The sequence below is a fragment of the Vipera berus genome (assembly GCF_964194415.1).
Source record: "Vipera berus genome assembly, chromosome: 4".
NCBI lineage: Eukaryota > Metazoa > Chordata > Lepidosauria > Squamata > Viperidae > Vipera > Vipera berus.
In genome coordinates, this window is record NC_138206.1 from 63,914,405 (window position 1) to 63,933,741 (window position 19,337).

Genomic DNA, 19,337 nt, shown 5'->3' on the forward strand with positions numbered 1-19,337 from the left:
AGAGATTAAATCATTAAACTACCCATGTGTTAATATTAACCAAGTGTAAATATGGAAAAAGTGGTGGAGAAAGATAACTGGACAGATCTGGGCATGGAGGAAATCAGTGTGACTATTTAGGGAGTTATTGATTTATTACAGACTACCTTCAGTAATACTTGGAGGCTGCATTTCATCGACCGGAACTAGTCGGACATAATTAGATCCGGAACAAGTTTACTTTAAAACCTTTTATCAGTTTTTCTATGTCCCCTGGAGAAAAAAAACAAGAAAATAAACAGGTTAGCCAGTTTAAATGCAAAGTCCTCAAGCGTTCCTTAGATTCCAACATTCGCACTCAGCCTTTGTGAAAATAAACGATTGGTGGTTTCGCGAAATGCTTTGCGGATTCGGGCCACGTTCTGCTTATCCTGACAGCTTTAAAACGCAGGCTGGCTCAGAATTCCTGGTTCTACCTTAAATACACCACCAACATCACACATACAACCCACCCCCACCCCCCGGTGCGCTGTTTTTGTTCCCAACCGCGGCGTCTCTTCGGAGCTCTCCAATTGTTGTTTGCAGGTTCAATAGGTGGAGCCGAGGCAGCTCGGGCTCCGCCTCGTCTAGCCCTCTGCAGCTTCCCCCTCCTCTCCCGCTGCTGGCCCGCGATTGCCGCCCTCGCTGCAGTGCTAGTCGCTCTTGGGCGCAGCGGTGGGTTCGTTTTGTGTTAAGGTTGCGAAACGCGCACCCACAAAGAATCTCTGCCGCGTTTTCCTTTGCCTCCCTCTGGAGTCGTTGAATCAAAGATAAAAGGCGATGAGGGAGCAACCCAAAGGGTAAGTTTAATGTTTAGATTTCCTGAACAAATAACCCGTCAAGTGGTAAAAGTCATTAGGTAAGCAAGGCAGTTAAAGCTTCATTAAACTTCCGTCCGCGTCTTCATGTGGGGAATTTAATTTACAGGTTGAAAGTCCTTTCCTGCCAGCTGTTTTCTTTGATTCTTGGTGCAGGTGTGCTTATTGACTGGTACACGCCTAGCTTAACCCTTTCGTTTACGGCTGGCTACGGCTGTGAGATTAAAGGTTTCTCCCAATGCAGGAACACCAGGATTTATTTATTTATTTTTTAAAAAAGGTTTCTTATTCCTACTTCGTGTGTGTATGTATGTATGTATGTGTGTGTATATATATATATATATATATATATATATATATATATATATATATATGTCAAATACTTGTTAACTATTTAAATATATATATTCCCGATCCCCAATCCGAATTCTTACACCTCTGCCCTTCTGTAGATTGTTTTCTTTAAAACCTTATGTTTTTTAACCTTGCCTTTTTATAAACTGCTCTTTTCAGTCGTGTTGGGTGTATTTTGTATCTCCCTGCTAAGATAACTCCCGCCCCCACCTCCGAGAAATCATCCTATTCAACCTCATTTGTGCAAAGACCCTGGAGAGAAGGGGAAAAAAACAAACCATAATATACCTTTCATTCACAATGGAAAGGTCAAATTTCTGCTTGATTTCTTCGGGGAATAGCAACTGACATTTAATTCAGTCCATTCTTTCTCTGCAATGTGCTTTCCTTGTCTCGATAAATGTGGTCTAGTTAGAACACGCTGGCAGTATAGGAATGAATGAAACAATGCAGGTTGAAAGAGCTGAGCAAGGAAATTGGAAGGAAGGAAGCAAGTTGGTATCAAATGTTTGTGAAATGTCCCACTGGAGAAGGCAGTTAGCCTCAAGAAGGAAAAGTTTAGTACAAAATAGAATTGTTTTTTAGCTGTATCTTGCAGATTATTGGCACTCATCCCCCAGTAGAGAAAGAGGTATCAATGCCACTTGTGCATGCATTATTTTTTATGCATATTCTTGTTTTATTAAAAAAAGGAATAGTAGAGCAGAGCAAATAATGAATTAAAATGTGTATATTGAGTCAAATACATTTCACATTGGTATTTCCATTTATGTTTGGGGAATTTCAAAGTGCAGGCCATTGCGTAGGAGACAGTGCTTTAATATAGTACTTTTGTAATACTCTGCTGTTCTAACTCTTAGTTGAGAAAAGAACATTTGTATATATTTTCTGAAAGTAAATAATTTATTGACACATGTACATGTAATGTTAGGACTTGAGAAGGCTGTTCTGTATAAGTTGCTCTGTCTATTCTCAGGTGTAACTGGTTGTACATATTGGTATATGATTTTGAATTTGATGGAACCTTGCAGTGAAATTGCTTTGGTAAAAGTGTAATGGATAAGCTTTAAAAAGCAAATGGATCAGCGGGCAAATAGCAGCTGGAGGTATTGGCTCCCAGCTATTCTCAGAGTGCATAAAACCTTGCACAACAAAAGAAAGGCAGAAATAATTACCATATTATAAGCAGCTGATAGCTGCTCTCCTCTTCTTCTACTTGATAATAGTAGTGTAAAAACTTTCAAAATGTATTCTGATCTATTGTTGGAATTCTGGGAATCCTAGATAAAGCTTACTCCAAAAATTAAATAATTTCAGGTGGTAGATACAAACTCCTTCTCAAGTGCAAAAAACTGCTTTCTCCATTGCTACACCATTTCCTCCAGAAATACAGTGGAATATATAGAAAAGCAGATTTTCAGTTACTGCTTCCAGAATAAACTATCTTTTCTGTAGAGGCTTTCTAGGTATGTTGGATAGCACTCTTTATTCTAGTTTTCTGTTCACTCAAGCCTTTATCTTCTCAATATGTCAATTTCAATTTTTTTAATTCATTTTGGGATGGTATGAATTTTGTTGCATATTTTTGTTTATGACTGCTCAGGACTTGTTTTTAAATGGTTTTCTGTTTATTGTAACACTACGCACAAACATAGTTCTTTTTATAATAAATAATATATATTCTTGTTTAACTTACACCAGTGACAACATATTAAACTAAAACAGTTGTAGCAGCTCTACAATTTAAAACACTAATTGTGCATTGTAAAATTATTCCTTAATTTTTAATTATTATTAGATAGATATTGTGGATTGCCCTCTCATAGCATTTTCTTATTTTGCAGCTTGATGTGTTGAATTTTACTGCCCTTTAATCACATGGATTTGGGAGTGGAGAACACAATTTACTCCAAGGCTATGGCAAATAAAACACAATCTACAGGGTGAATTTGTTGTGGCTTGCTTATTTTTCAATTTCATTTTCAGCTTCTTAGAAGAAACCTGTTACGTGTGTGTTTATATAGATGGATAATTTACTTTGAAGAATATAGATTGGTCTTGTATTAATGTATTTTAAAGCAAATCATAATAAAGAATGTGTATTAAAGAAAACTAAATTGAAAGGGTATAATAGGAATCAATGTAAATGAAAATGCTAAGAATGTATTTAATATTTGCTCTTATAAAATGTTTAATTTGTAAAATACCCAGGCATAACTTTTCTATAGAAATAATTACTAATGTAGTTTAACACAATCCTTTTTTTGTTTGTTTGTTTAAAATTGTGCTTTATCAACTGAAATGAGGTCATCTTGCAGAGTGGATATTCTGAGTGCCAATAAAATTTAAAGTGATACATCTCCTGGGTAGTTGATCATAAATTACAGTAAATTATATTATAAATCTGGAATATGCAGCATTTAGCACACCCCTGGTGTAAATGAACATTCATTCCATGATATTATACTTCTAGTTACAGACATGCATTCTTTTTCCAGACACCTGAAAATGACACTAAACCACTTCATTGAGGATGATGCTCTGTGAAATCGTTTTTCTCTGATTTTTTATAAGGAATTTGATTTTGGATAGTCAAGATGGCCAGTTGGTATTATGAATGAAAGAGGAATCTTCATCTGCCACAATTTTTCTGGATATGTTGACTATTACTTTATATGCTACATGTCAGCAGTTACCAAGATTGTTTCATCTGGAAGTAAAAGGAGATGTTTTTCCTTTTCCTTTTAGTGTTTTGGCTAAATGCAGAAAACTGTAACAGAATGTACTTTTTCTTAAACCAGACCACTTGTCTATTTAACTCTACACTGAAGCATATTAAACTCAGACAAAAAAAAAGCATTTTCTTACTGTTGGGTAAAGGTAGAGATGTGATGTGATTATACAGCACGTCTTACATTTTGGAATTCTCAGTTTGCTTCAGAAAATTAGAGCAAATTGGTGGTTTTCCTAAAATGGAGATTATGGTTTATTGAGCAAACACAATTTTCTTCAACTATTCTTTCACTTTTCCCCCTAAGAATTTATCATTTGAATTCCTGTGCTTCAAAATACAGAAATCAGAATAATTAAAATATTAGAATAATTAAATTCTAAGCTTCCCAAAACTATTTGAATAAACACCTATTTAATTAAAACAAAATACTTAGTATGTGCCCTTTTAAACAGCTCAGTAAACAAAGATAAAGGTTTTTTTTAAAAAGCCGTTTTAAGATCTGTATGTATACTAAGTCGTGTCCTTCAGAAGTACTGCTATCCAAGATGGTTAATTATGAGAGAGAAAAACCCCTCAGGACATAGATGGAAATAAACTAGATAGTTCATTTATTTAAATCTCTCTTTAAATTTACAGTTCACCTGGAGAAATTTACGGACTTTCCTAATCTTTTGCATCATTTGATTTATTTAAAATTGTAACCTTTTATAATATAATGCTATATTTAATGTTGAAAACCTAAGTTATGCAGGGAATGTGGTAAAAATGATCCATTGCACTTCTAATATTGAACATTATTTTTTCATGATAGCTCACTTTTCTGGATTATGAACAGTATCTTTATGATAACTGATAGACTTCTTTGATCCAAAGCTTTATGTAGGCTTGCTGCTCTTTTCTGAAAGATGTTATTGCATTTTTATATGTGATTAAGACCCTTTAGAAATTGCTAAATTGGCATTTTGTTACATATATACAGATAATCCTTATTCGTGCTAACAATTGCCTTTGAAAAATGGTAAAGAAGCTTATGAAGAGAAATCTCAGTAAAGTCTAATCTTTTATTTTATGTAGCATTTTTCTTCATATTGTTGATAACTGTGTTTGTTGATAACTGTGTAAAGCTAAAAATGTTCAAGAAAGAAGAAACACTTTTTTAACTTGCAGAATAAAGCTGCAATCTTTTTTATTCTCTGAGTATACAATTAAGCTTCATGTTTCTAAGATCTTCAGAAAGCATTAAATTTTAGTATGGCAGTAAGTATTGCTTTTTGATTTTTAATAGGCTAAAAATTTAGAAAGTACTCTTAAAATTATTACATAAGCTCTGTTAAGAAACAGTTTAGCAGCATCTCATTATAACACATTTGATGCAGAAATGTATGCTTCCTTTTGGATCCCACTCAGATCTTGCTGTTTGCTGGAAGAATACTGGTTAGGATAAGGCAATGATAGTCACATGAAATAATTTAATTTCAGCTAATCCTTTCTTGCACCTTTTTCATATTTTTTTGAATACATGGGAGATCTCCCATATTCTATCAAGTCAGTACTCAGCCATTATTTTCGTATGATACTGTACTTATTTTCCTACTTTATTTCTCTGCATATAACATGGAGGAAGAAGGTGAATGTACAATTTACAAATGTATGCAGATACGTTTATTATTATCAGAAACCCCAATAGTCCAACAACTGTTTTGCAGATAGATTAAGAAGGCTAGCTTCTCCATTTGTAAGAAATAAGTTTTTTGTTGAAACAATTAAGATAGAATACCTGTTGCACAGTCATAATTGGACATTTCAGGGTAGATCAGGCTAGGAAACAAAAGTCATACATGGTAATAATACCATTTTTATATAAAGTTATAACAGTGGAATTTTGCAAGTCTCAATGAATTCTCCCTACCCCACTCCTTTCCCCTTTATCTTTGTGAGAGTTAGGGGGTTATTTTTTGAGATGTTTTCTCAGATTACTTGGGCCCAGGTTTCTTTTATTTCACCATTGACTTATTTGCTACTTTTCCTCAATGTTATTTCTTCTGTCTATTGCAGACATTCTCTAAAGGAAGCAAAATTGTTGCTCTGGGAGCAAATTAAACTAAAGTTACAGTATTCCCCCTTGACAATTTTAATGATAGTTTGGAAAAACCTTTAATACTTCAACCCTTGCTCTCCCATTCAGCTTAATTACAGCTTTCTAACCCTAAAAAGAGATTTTTAACTATCTTATTAAGATAGCATATTCAGCTTCTAATTTGAGGCTGTGTTATATAGGGATTAATTCATACCACATATTTATCCAGAGAGAATGACTTGGTTTGCCCTTTACTCAGATTCCAGTATTTGTGATATGCATGTGAATGTTGGATGTATAAAACTGGATTCCAAATACATGGCATCCATGAATGTCTTATAGATAGGTCACAGTCTTACCTCATGTATATTTTTCTGATTAATTTACCAGGAAAATAATGTTAAGCTCTACTATATAATCAATAGGGCTCAAGCAATGGTTTGATTGATTCATTTCATTTCAGTCAGTCATCAACAAACATAATGTGCTACACTACACGTCCTCTTCATGACCTGTTTTCCTCCTGGGAGGAGGCTTCGTGGTATCCATAGCAGAACATCCAGATTCAGCCACAGTTTCATTCCATACAGCATTAACCTTGTGAACTCTCAAGCTCCCTCCTTCCGTTATATTTACAAGATGGACAGTGTTTAATATTTATTTGTTATGTATATTTAGGGGTGTGGGTCTATACATATGTTGTATATAGTATGTTAGGTGTGTGTCATGTATGTGTTCACTTTGAGAGCAGACAATTAAATTTCATTTTTTTATGTGTGCCGTTGTGCCCACAGCAAAAAAAATGACAATAAAGGTTATCTTATGTGGTATATTGCAATCTAATATAAGAATTTATTCCTATCCCGCCTTTATTATTTTACAAATAACTCAAGGTGGTGAACATATCCAGCACCCTTCCCTCCTCCTGTTTTCCCCACAACAGCCCTGTTGAGTTGGGTTGGATTGAGAGAAAGTGACTGGCCCAAAGTCATCCAGTTAGCTTTCAGGACTAAGGCAGGAGTTGAACGCACAGTTTCCCACTTTCAAACCTGATGCCTTTGCACTATACAAAAGTAGGATAAACTTTGATATTTGTATCACAGTACGTGCTGCAGCAGGCATGCCCCAATCTTTATATTCAGACCTTACTGAATATATGTTTTGATAGTCTTTGGTTAACAATGTTAATTGGGAGCTTAGTGAAGCAGTCATAAAATTCAATGACTAGTGTGTCACTAAGCAACGTCAATCCTGGCAGTCCCCATTGCCATAGTTAACCAAATCCCATTTGTTCTTAGGCAAGGACACACCAGAAACCAAGCCACTCACAGTTTGAACCCCCCTTATCCCCAACCCTCAGTAAGGTAAGGGACTACTTCCTGTGCTTCCTCTTGAACTCCCCCACTGCCTACATCTCCTCTGTCTCTGACCCACTGCCGCCAGCTGCACATGCCCCCACCGTGCCCTCACATAACATTGCCACTACTGTACTGGCCAGGGTCATCTTTTGTGCTGTCTTCTTTTGTTCCAGTGCAGCTGGGGCTTCTCTCATGTCCCATCCAGGGCCTCTGCTCACATGCCAGCCAGAGCACGTGAACACACACTGCCTAGGGCCACATTTTGTGTCTCACCCAGGATAATAAATGTGGGTGGCCTAACTCTTGTTCATATGACTGCATGGGTGCTGCAGTGTGTAGAACTTTGAGAATGACACCATAATGCACCCTCCTTCCATCCTCCCTGAATTCACACCAGACCATGCTCTCCTTCCCTCAGCCTCCCTGAACTTGCATATACCACCATTCCATAGGCCTCCCTGCTCTCCTTACCATGGTATCCTTCTCTTAGCCTCTTTGCTCATGTTGTACTCTACTTCCTTCAGTCTCTCTGTATTTGCACCAACCAGTATCCTTCTCTTGGCCACTTTATTTGTGCTGCACATGCCCTCCTCAACTTGTACAGGGCCAGCACTGGGCCTCCCCCAACCCACACCCTGCAGTAACCAAGCATACTTGGAACTCCTATTGCTTCCCACTTAACCCTCACTCTTGGGATTATTTATTTTTTTATTTTTTTTATTTTAATTCCATTTATATCCCGCCCTTCTCCGAAGACTCAGGGCGGCTTTACAAACTTAGCAGTAGCCTTCATTCTATGTATATGCCTGCTTATTATGATGCAACCTTGATTGGCTGGATCATAACCTGAGGACTACATGTATATGTAGGTGCTTATTATAAAAAGATGTAATAAATTAGTGTATTGCTGAGCAATAGTCTCTTAAATCCTTCTGTTCAGCAGATAGTACTGTTGATATTCGAGGACAATGTTGTCCCTCTTAACTGATACTTAGATAATATCATTTAGAGCAGGGGTCCCCAACTCCCGGTAATGTGGCATGCCAGAAACTGGTCTGTGAGCAAACAAAGCCTCATTCATGGGATGCAGGCAGCACACAAAGCTACTCCCCCTCCGGTTCATGGAAACACCTCTCTTCACAGAACCGGTCCCCTCAGGTTGGGGGCTGCTGATTTAGAGATCTGCCTTACTTAATAAGGTTTCCTCTCATGATACTTTGGTATGAGGGAAAAGCATGCTGATGTGACATTTTTGGTAAGCCTGAAACAATTACTTTGCTGTACATTACTCATTATAGTGAAGAAATTCAAATGACAACACTTTACAGTTATGAAAATGTAGGCTGGAGTGTAATTAAGACTTACACAAGTTTAAATGTTTAAAACTCTTTGTTTCATTTTTTTGCCATAGTCATGAGACGCAGACTACTTGCTGGGATCATCCCAAAATGACAGAGCTCTACCAGTCTTTAGGTAAGAAAATTCTATTAAATCCTTGAAATATTAGAAATATTTTTATTGATAATAATGGCTCGATTTAGAATAAAATGGCTAATTAAATTAATTCGTTTTTAAAGGAAGTGGATGGATAGCACCATATTTTACTTATTGGCAATTATTGTTATTATTACTACTACTTTCTGCTTAAAGTACCCATGTACTTGAGTCCTAGTGGCTTCATGGACACACCCAAGTACTTTTCTACAACAATATGGAGGTAGTTTGCTGTTCCCATGTTCTGAAATCTTTTACAATCCCAGTGTAGCCTCCAGCCCTGATATTTCCAAATAGTCTCCTATGTAAATACTAAGCCTGATCCTGTTAAATTGTTTAGATAGTAGAAGATAACACTAGTTCATTTAGCATTGCTGAAGGATGCATTATAATTTTTCATTACTTTTGAATTAGAATAGTCTTTCCTGCCTAGTCATTCTCTGGATTGTGAACTTTAGATTGATAGTCTCCACTCAAAAATATATTTTTTACAGCAAAGGTCAGTAGGGAGCAGCAGAAATGAGTTGCGGTGGTGTGTAGGCTGGGAAATAGGCAGCTGTTGTGAACACCTCATGAAGGGCCAGCAGCTGCCTTGCCCGGATGCACCTATCTGGACCGAGATTCCCTACGCACAGTCACCCATGCACTCGTGACCTCCCGGTTGGACTACTGCAACGCTCTCAATATGGGGCTGCCCTCGAGGACCACTCGGAGGCTTCAGCTGGAGCAGAATGCTGCTGCGCGAGTTGTGATGGGGGTTTCCCAATACTCCCATGTAACACCTCTACTCCGCGAGCTACATTAGCTTCCGGTTGCCCTCCGGGTGAGATTCAAGGTGCTGGTGATGACCTATAAATGGCTTGGGTCCGGGATATTTGAGGGAACACCTACTGCCAGCATCAAGTTCCCTTCATCCTGTGCGCTCCCACTTGGAGGGCCTTCTCAGGGTGCCGCCTGTAAAAGACTGCCGGCAGATAACACCCAGGGGGAAGGCCTTCTCAGTGGGTGCGCCTGCCCTTTGGAACCAGCTGCCTGTGGAGCTTAGGACTGCCCCCGACCTTCGGTCATTCCGCCGGGACCTGAAGACCTGGCTCTTTGAGCTTTCCGGCCCAGGCTGAGAGTTGTTTTTTCCCCCTCCTCAGGGATCAAATTTAATTATTTTAACTGTTTTTAACTCTTGTATTGTATTGATGTTTTTAAATACTTTGTAAACCGCCCTGAGTCCTACGGGAAAAGGGCGGTATATAAATTCAATAAACTTAAATTTAAACTTGTCAGCAGCAGGAGGAAGAAGATGGTGAAGGTCAGCTGAGCACAGAGGAGTGGCTGGAGGGCTGGGGGTAAAGGCAGAGTACATAGTGGCCAAAAGGGTAGCGATGGCGGGGAAAGAGGTGAGTGGGGGGACTTGATGTGTACACTATGGTCATAAATGTGGCTGGGTTACCAAATGTCCAAATTTTGATCATGTGATCAGTCTGATAATAATTTTGAACAGTTCCTCAACTTTATTTATTGCACTACTGTACTTTATTGGACTATCTTATCCTACAGACAAACTATGGATTATTTTGATGATTGAAAAATTAGCTATCGTTACTGGTGTAGTTATTTTGTTAGTCGTTACCAAGCTACCTTGTGTTTCTTGCTGCAGTTTTTAGCTTTGTTTTAAATTGAAAGTCACCAGTAAGAGCATTTCTGCCATTTGGATTTGATTTTTGATATTGTTAAGTTAGCTGCCCAAATTCTTGGTTATTTGTATGATCCCTGAATCCAGAAGTCAAGCAAGAAGAAATATATTCTATTGTAACTTCCAGTTAAAACCCGAAGTGCAAACCATGACTCAGCAGTAAGGAATGTAATTTCTGTGAGTTTTTTTGAATAGGTATTGTAGTATAAGAGAGGACAGGCAGCTTATGAAACACCTCTCTTTCCCAGACTTCTAATTTGGATAAATGTGCTTGAAATACATTAGTTCTGACATAAGCAAAAGCTTTTTTAGCTGTAATATAAATTTCTTAAATAGCTATTTTCAAAAATCTAATAATTTTTTGAAAAATAAAAAAATGTTATCAGCTGGGAAAGAAATTTAGATTTCTGGTACAGCGAAACCTCAGTTTAGTTTACCCCCATCTCTAATTGTTATTAGAGAAAATTTCCATCCCTTCAAAGCAGCGGACATAGTCTCTTGCATCCAAATTGCCTGGATTAGATACTTATTTTTTAATATTAATTTTACCTTGTTTATAGCCACTTACCTCACTTGCTAAATGAAATAATGTTGCAAATATAATTCCAATAAATTTATATCAATAAAGTAAGATTTTCATTATGCAAATGTATAATGTAGATTGAAAGGATTGAATAAAGTTATAATTACACAAATGGCATAAATCAACATGAATGATACAATTCAGTATTTAACAGACTTTCACGGGAAATGGACACCTCCCTTCCCCTAATAATCTTGAGATTTTTCTATATCATCTACAGTTAAAACAGAAAAAGGAGTAAAAACAAGTATTGAGTTGTACAGCTAGGCTTCAAAGAACAGCATTTTCTAGCTATATTACTTAATCCCAGTAGTACTGAGGGTGGGGGGAATGACATTTTTGGCAGTTACAGTAGCATGCAAAATATAGAGATTGAGGAAAGGTCTCTTTGTTGTGACAACAAGAGGGAAAATATTGGAGTTTACTGTGTGGCTTATGGTTGAGTAAGAATTGTTGTCTCCCATTTTTTATTTTAAGGTGCAATTGTATTTTGTGAGTTATGTTTGTTTCTCTGTAGACTTTGTAGATATGCCTCTATAATGTGATACCTTGCTATAAAAAGTTAAAGGTTACCCCGCACATGCGTGCTAGTCATTTCTGACTCTAGGGACCGGTGCTCATCTCCGTTTCAAAGCCGAAGAGCCAGCGCTTGTCTGAGGACGTCTCCATGGTCATGTGGCCAGCATGACTAGACGCCAAAGGCACATGGAGCGCTGTTACCTTCCCACTGTAGTGGTCCCTATTTTTCTACTTGCATTTTTTTACGTGCTTTCGAACTGCTAGGTTGGCAGAAGCTGGGATGAGTAACAGGCGCTCACTCTGCTACGTGGCACTTGGGATTCGACCCGCCAAACTGCCAATCTTCTGATCGACAAGCTCAGTGTCCTAACCCACTGAGCCACCGCGTCCCATCTTGCTATATAAGGAGTCAACTAGTGACTGAAGAGAATGTTGTTATGAGGTAATCTGAACACTAGGCAAAGGAGACGTATGCAAAAATGTTACAGAATGTAATGGTCTGTGAGAATAATTTGATAAGACACCAGCAGGGCACCTGCACACCAGGCAATGGTCATATAAGAAGGAATTTAGCCCACAGAATGAATGGGGATATGACAGACATTTCAGAAGGAACCTGGACTATAAAGGCAAGCAGGGGAAGAGATGGGCTTTCAAGACTTGGAAGATTCTGTTACTATAACCTTACAATGTAAGCAATGTTAGTACTCATAGTTGGAGCTTCCTAGCTGAAGTACTTCAAAGCTGACAGCACCTGGTCTAATTATATGTTTCAGTGAAACCATATATGAACAAAATGCATCTTTATGCATATCTAAAAGATTGCATATTATTTTTTTGCAATTGTTCATAGATTCTGAGTAAGAAAATCGAAGAGTGTCATCCCTCCAATTAGCAGAATGAACAAATACTTCCAGTAGATGAGTCTATTGTTGTTTTTAGAATATGTATCTCCTCTTCCAGAATTTGTTAGTTTTGAAAGATTTTCAATAGCATTCATTTCTGAAATTGAGAAGGACGTTCTAAAATCATAGTTTCTTTCCTGTAAGTACTTGTTGGCTGATTTTAAGTATGTTGAAACTTTTCTCATGCTGAAAAAGCCCAGAAAGAAACCAAAAGGAGCAGAAAACCTCTATTTAAAAAGCAGACTAAATGTTTTCAACAGTTTATAACAACAACAACTTTATTGATTAGCCCTTGGGCCATATCAAAGTGCAAAGTTCCAGCAACAACCCGTCACCAAAACTTGATAAAAGCAATCCAAAATGGAATTTGATAAAATACAATTTAAAATGGAATTAAATAAGATACAATTTAAGATGAAATAGTAATAAAATACAAATTTAAGATATAGATAAAATATAACATTATATTTCGGAGTCGCCCTTACAATCTACCCCAATCAGTCCCACATATGCAGATCTTAACCGGATCATTTTGTTTAAATACTGTGCTACGTTAAATGTTATTTTCAAGTTCTGACCGGACATAAGTTATTTTGATATGGGGATCCCAATGGGTCATTCGTTTGGTATATAGACCAAGATACCTGTCTCTCACCCTCTTATACAGACAACAGTCAAATAGGATGTGAGCCAGGTTTTCTACCTCTGCCGCTCCGCAAATGCAGAGGCGCTCATTGTACGGTATAGCATGAAATCTCCCATATCTGACCATTGTGTCAAGCTGTTCGAATCTCGCTCTCGTAAATTTCTCCCTAAGATGTTTTGGGAGTTGTGACTTCAAATAACTGTCCACTTGAAAAGTACATTTGTATTTACTCAGCCATTTCAAGTTACCTACAGTACCTTACTAAGGATAGCTATATCAGTTTGTGCTTCTATATCCTTAATTCTTTGGGCTTCAACAGTTTATATATTTTAGCAAATGTAAATTATCCAAGTTATTGTTCTTTAATATAACATCTTGCACTGTTTTATAAACAATAAATATAGGATTAGAAGTTGAAGGTTTTTTGTTTATCATTTTAATATTATATAAGTTATTTTTCTCGCAGTTGTAAAAGAAGTTAAAAAATGGATGGAAGCCAAAATAATATTGTATAAACTGTTTCTTCTGTTGTTGGCTTTGTCTTTATTTTTTTGCATTACACCTGAATGGAAAAAAAAGAATGTTGTGTCACGTTGTGCACAGAGACTTCTTCCTATACGGTCCCCTGCATAAGCATAAAGGAATGGTATCATGTGTTTTGCAGCTCTTTTTAAAAAAAATGATGGTGACAGGTAGAAATTTTTCAAGCAAGACACAGCATTTATTTCTTGATTTGTGTGAAAGCCCATTCTGTTCTGTTAATTGCAACTTGAAAAAGACACTTAAAGCAAGTATATAAACTAACAAGGCAGTCGCAGAAGAAATTTGATGCTACTAAGAAACGGGGAATTTAGGAGAAAAGGTAGTACTTTGCAAAACTACATTGTTTGTTGGAGGACTGGCTCTTATTTCCCTCATTTCTTTTTTTTCTCTTCAGGATCACCCCCTATATATTGCAGCACAATAGGCAGCTTTTCAGTTTTGCAATAGATTAATACTACTACTACTACTACTACTACTACTACTACTACTAATAATAATAATAATAATAATAATAATAATAATAATAATAATAATAATGACACAATCAGAAAAAATATGTCCATCCCAGTATTGGTGGGGGGGAAATCTCATTCCAGAGGGCTGGTGCTGCTACAGAGAAGTACACTTCCAGGGCCTGATGACATTATTTGATACTTGGTGACAGTACTTAATTCTTTTAAACCCTTCAGTTGATTAATTTTCAGGAGATGTGTGTGTGTTGCCTTCAAGTCAAGTTTTAACTCCTGGCTATTGCCTACATCAGACATGTCAAACACAAGGCCTGGGGGCCGGATCCAGCCTGTGAAGTGGTTTCATGTGGCCCGCGAAGCCATCCTGGAAACAGTGAGGGAACAGCCCCCACTGTCTTGGCCCTGGCCCAGAGACCCTCCTTCTGCCAGAGACCCTCAGATCTGTCCCACTCCTGCCCAGGCCCCCATAGGCCCTCTTGATGCGAATGATATAGAGCTGGCCATGCCCATCCAGTAGGCCATACGCACTCTAGCCACACCCACCCAGTAGGCCACACCCACCCTGGCCATACCCACCCGGCCTCCTAAGGGCAACCGCAATGCTGATGCGGCCCTCAATGAAATTGAGTTTGACACCCCTGGCCTACATTTTCGGGTTGAGAGAGAATGACTGGCCAAATCACTCAGCTGGCTTTATGCCTAAAGCGGGACTAGAATTCACAGTGTCCCAGTTTCTAGCCTGGTGTCTTAACCACTACACACATTAAAAAATAAAGTTATGTGTTTAAGATCAACAAAACTCAATAGATAATTGTTAGAAATGTCTGCTTAGAAGTGATCCCCACTGAGTACGTTAGAATATATTCCCAGTAAGTATGAACAGGATTAAAGCTATAAAAAATACCTTGCTTGGGCTAAACTCTGCTGTTTTTTTAATCAGAGCATAGTGGTACTGTTTTTTATAATCACTGATTTTCTTTTGTTTTATATAAAGTGATAGGTGATTTGGTTTGCATTCAAAGTTACTTTAGGAATTCTTCTATGTTCACAGAGTAAACCTGCTTTTGGTGATAAAATAATTTATGTACTTTTTCTTCTTTTACTTGTGTCACAGCTGATTTGAACAATGTTCGATTCTCAGCATATAGAACTGCCATGAAGCTCCGAAGACTACAGAAAGCTCTCTGTTGTGAGTATTCTGAATACCTTTGAGAATGTTTCTTAATTTCATTTTTGAAAAATGAATGAAAATATCTTCCATAGATAATTTTGTTGTCATTTGGGGCACAAATTGAACTATTTTTTCTCCCAGATTCAACCTTCATCATTGTGGGTTTGTTTTTCTAAATTCAGTGATAAATTCTTCATATATACATATACATATACATATACATATACATATACATATACATATACATATACATATACATATACATACAACTGTCCAATTTCTTTCCCATCTGCCCAAGGCTGCAGATTTTTTTCTCGTTATTTGCACTCTGACAGGCTTACATTATCATTTTAATAGGTTTCTCCTGAAGATATATATTATATTTTTTTCCATTTTTAGCTTCAAAAAGTATTTTGCTTGTTTTAAATTGGCTCTTCATGCATTAATATTGGTTGAAAATATTTTGATTTGATAAAAATATCAGTTATGAAATTATTCATGAAAAAGTAGCAGGTGCTTAGTTCATGTTTGGGTTTTTTATTTATTTTCTTTATTCCCCTGTTTTTTCACAATTAATGAGCAGAATATTTTGATAGCATAATCAGTGAAATTTAAAATTTTTTTGGAGTTTATGAACTGAACACTCCTGGCATTTTGTCCCCAATCTTTTATTTTTTTTAACTTGGCGTTCTAATTCGATGGTTAATTTGTCACATTATTATTAAAATCATTCTTATAAGAACCCAATTTTGCTTTCAAATCTTTTTCTTTTTGTTGAATTAATTTGTTAATATTATTTTATGTTATGCATAGTTAATTGTAAGAAGATCTTTCTGATAAATTGAAAGAACTATTTTATATTCTTTTTAAGAAGAGACTGGACAGCCATTTGTCTAAAATTGTATAGGGTTTCCTGCCTGAGCAGGGGGTTGGACTAGATGACCTCAGAGGTCCCTTCCAGTTTATTATTATTATTATTATTATTATTATTATTATTATTATTATTATTATTATTATTATTATTATTATTATTATTATTATTATTATTATTATCATTATTATCATTATTATCATTATCATTATTAATATTACTATTGTTATTACAACAATATATAATTAATATATTACAATATATAATTAATATACAATTAATATGTTATTGTGATAAATGCTAGCCTTCCTCTGATTTTGTCTTTGTACTTCTATTTCTGGAAGAAATTATATTGTTAATAGTAAAAATATTTTGATACAGAAATAAATCAATACCAAGTTAACGTATATACATATTAGTGTTATTCTTTATACTAAAATCCCAAACATTTTCCTCATTCAAATGTCTTTAAATTTCATTCCAGAATTGAAAACCTGAAATAAAAAATCCTTATTCTGGGGTTTCTTCTTGTGATTACCTTTCCCCCATCCAAAGAACCATTAAAATAGAAATCATAAAACCTTGACCAGATACTGATTAAAGCTGATTGCAGGAATTAGATCCCAATAAAGCATATGGGATTATAATCCAAATCAGTATCTCCAGATTGGTAAAATCTTTTCCAGTACTGAATTTTGACTTTAGATTTTTCACAAGAAGGAAAATAGTAAGAATAAAATAAAATCATAGAAGTGATGTCTTCACTCAAAAATCCTGTTCTGTCTCTCTTATACGCAATCTTGTAGTTCTGAAACTTAGAAGTCAGATGTAAATGTCCTTTAACATTTTATAGTCTTCTGTGTTTACCTTCTTTGGAAAATCCTTCCGAAGAAAATGGTCCTTCTGCCACGTTCTTTCATGTTAAGGCTAGTGGAGAAACGGTCAGATTTCCTCTTCCTTTTAGAAGATTCCAGATTTTAAACATCTTATTATTTTCTTGTTTTATTTCATGTACCACAACTACTTATGAAGTTCATTAGCTAGATCTGCAATTAGTGCAGATTAGTGCAGTTTGGCTAGGCAGCTTCCCTCTACAGTACAGTTTTACACTAAGGAATGCTAGTGTTCCTCTTTACCTGTAGAATTTTAAATGTTAGTTTTGGTTTTCCTGCTCTCTATAAATATCTTGACCATTCTTTGCCAAACTGTACCATATTTAAATATGTTGTTCGCTGAAGGGACTATATAGATTGCAGTACAATAATGGAATGGTTTTTGCATAAATAGCCAATTGGCATTCAGCTTTTTGCACACACAGTGGTTGGAACTTCTGTTCAATGCATAGAGTCCCACTCTCCCTTCTATGTGTTCATTTTCCTGGTTAGTGACTATTTTCAGTCTATCCACTGCCAGTGATATATACAGAAAGATAACACAAAAGCTGCCGCGTCACTACAAGAAATCAAATCCTTCTTAAATTATCTATTAGTTCTATGCATATCAAGGGATTATCTGATAGCATTCAATGTCACTAGGGCCCCAGTATTAACTGGTCTATATATACAAATAGATCAGTTAAATTAACCTTTTCCCACGCTGCATTCATGTCTGCAGCTAAAGAGAGCTTAGTGAAAGTTGAGAAAGGAAGTCTTTTCACTCTCAATAAGACTTAGTAAAGGATAATATAAAGACATTTTAAGTTAAATCCTCGGGGTTTAATGCTACTACACACTGCCACTGAATATGGTGTGTGTGTGTGTGTGTGTACAAACCCATATGCACACACACAAAATACGTTTCTGGTCAAGATAAATAATAATATAATAAAAAGTTTCTGGTCAAGCTAAATAATGAAATAAATGTTTTACTAAGGAAATTATTAAGAAAAAAAGTAACTCACATACATATATTAAACAAATTACTTAATCAAACATATTTTCACATTGCTACTGCTTATTAGTGATGTCCCATACTATATTTAAGTAAGGCTGAGGGACCATTGGTATTTTCTGAGCTTGGTTGTTTTCTTTCAGATTCTTTATTACTCAAACTAGGTAACATCATCAGTGCTTGTAGGGAGTGGGGTTTGCTCTCGTTTTATATTCTAGTGGCTTGCCCTGTCAGCATTGGCAGGAGTCATCTTGGTGGTTCTTTGGTTGGACTGCTTACTGTTAGCTTGTTTGGCAGTTCCTTGATAAGGATATCACTTGCTTTTTGATTGTTGGTGTAATTAGTTGGTTAATCTTTTTGTAGATCTCTGCTCATCTGGGTGTTGATTGTTGGTGAAGAGGTATTCGGGTCTTTTTACTCCCTTTTTGGCTTTTTAATTAACTCTTGAATGGTATATAGTTGTTGTTTAGATACCTGGTGATGGCCTATTTGCCAGAGTGCCAAGTGTCCAGGATTTCTGTAACATTTTTGGACTTGACTTGTCTAGGTTGGTCACAATTCCCCAGTTGGTGAAGTACCAGTATGGTTAAGTCTGTCCATAGATTGTGAAATTAAGGAGTTTTCATCATGTCTTCTGACAGCTTGTTGATGTTAATGGATGTGGTTTGCTAGTCTTCTGCCTGTGTGTCCTACCTAGTAGCTATTGCAATACACTTTATGTTGTATATCAATAGCCCCCAACTTTTCGGGTCCCAGGAACTGATTCCCTGGAGGGCAGTTTTTCCATGGAGCAGGGGGGCATGGTTTTACCCGCTGCCTAGATACCTCATGTGCTCAGATGGGGTTTTGCTCGCTAGTGTGGTCCAGTTCCTGGCGGGCCGCAAGCTACTGCCAGTTTGCAGCCCAGAGATTGGGGACCCCTGTTATGGAAGACTTCTGTTTTTTTCTTCTGGAGCTGCTGGGGTTTTTGGGGTTAATTAGAATGTTTTGGAGAATGGGTTTATGTGCTATGCCAGTGTTCCGCAACCTTTCGGACTCAGTGGAGCGGTGGAAGTGGGGGGGGGAGAGGGAATGGTTTCATGCACACGCCACTTTCATAAATGCAGTTTCACATGCACACATTCACCCACCAATTTTGCATCCCGGTTCTAAATAGGCTGCAGCCCAGCGGCAGGTCACAGCCCTGGGGTTTGGGACTC

At 36.8% G+C, this 19,337-nt stretch overlaps 1 protein-coding gene across 10 annotated transcripts in view; it reads left to right on the forward strand.

Annotated features, from left to right (window-relative positions):
• Nucleotides 1–19,337, forward strand: part of DMD (dystrophin) — a 931,439-nt gene that overhangs the window by 846,329 nt on the left and 65,773 nt on the right. For 9 of the 10 annotated variants that reach the window (XR_014026476.1, XM_081327957.1, XM_081327955.1 and 6 more), the window contains 2 exons: nt 8,771–8,832; nt 15,321–15,395. Coding sequence is in view for 9 of the 10 variants with exons in the window: in XM_081327957.1 (XP_081184083.1) it covers nt 8,771–8,832; nt 15,321–15,395 (137 nt within the window). In the remaining variant the exon portion in view is untranslated. Of the gene's footprint in view, nt 1–676; nt 819–8,770; nt 8,833–15,320; nt 15,396–19,337 lie in introns of those variants that run through there. The other variant, XM_081327956.1, reaches the window with a different exon arrangement.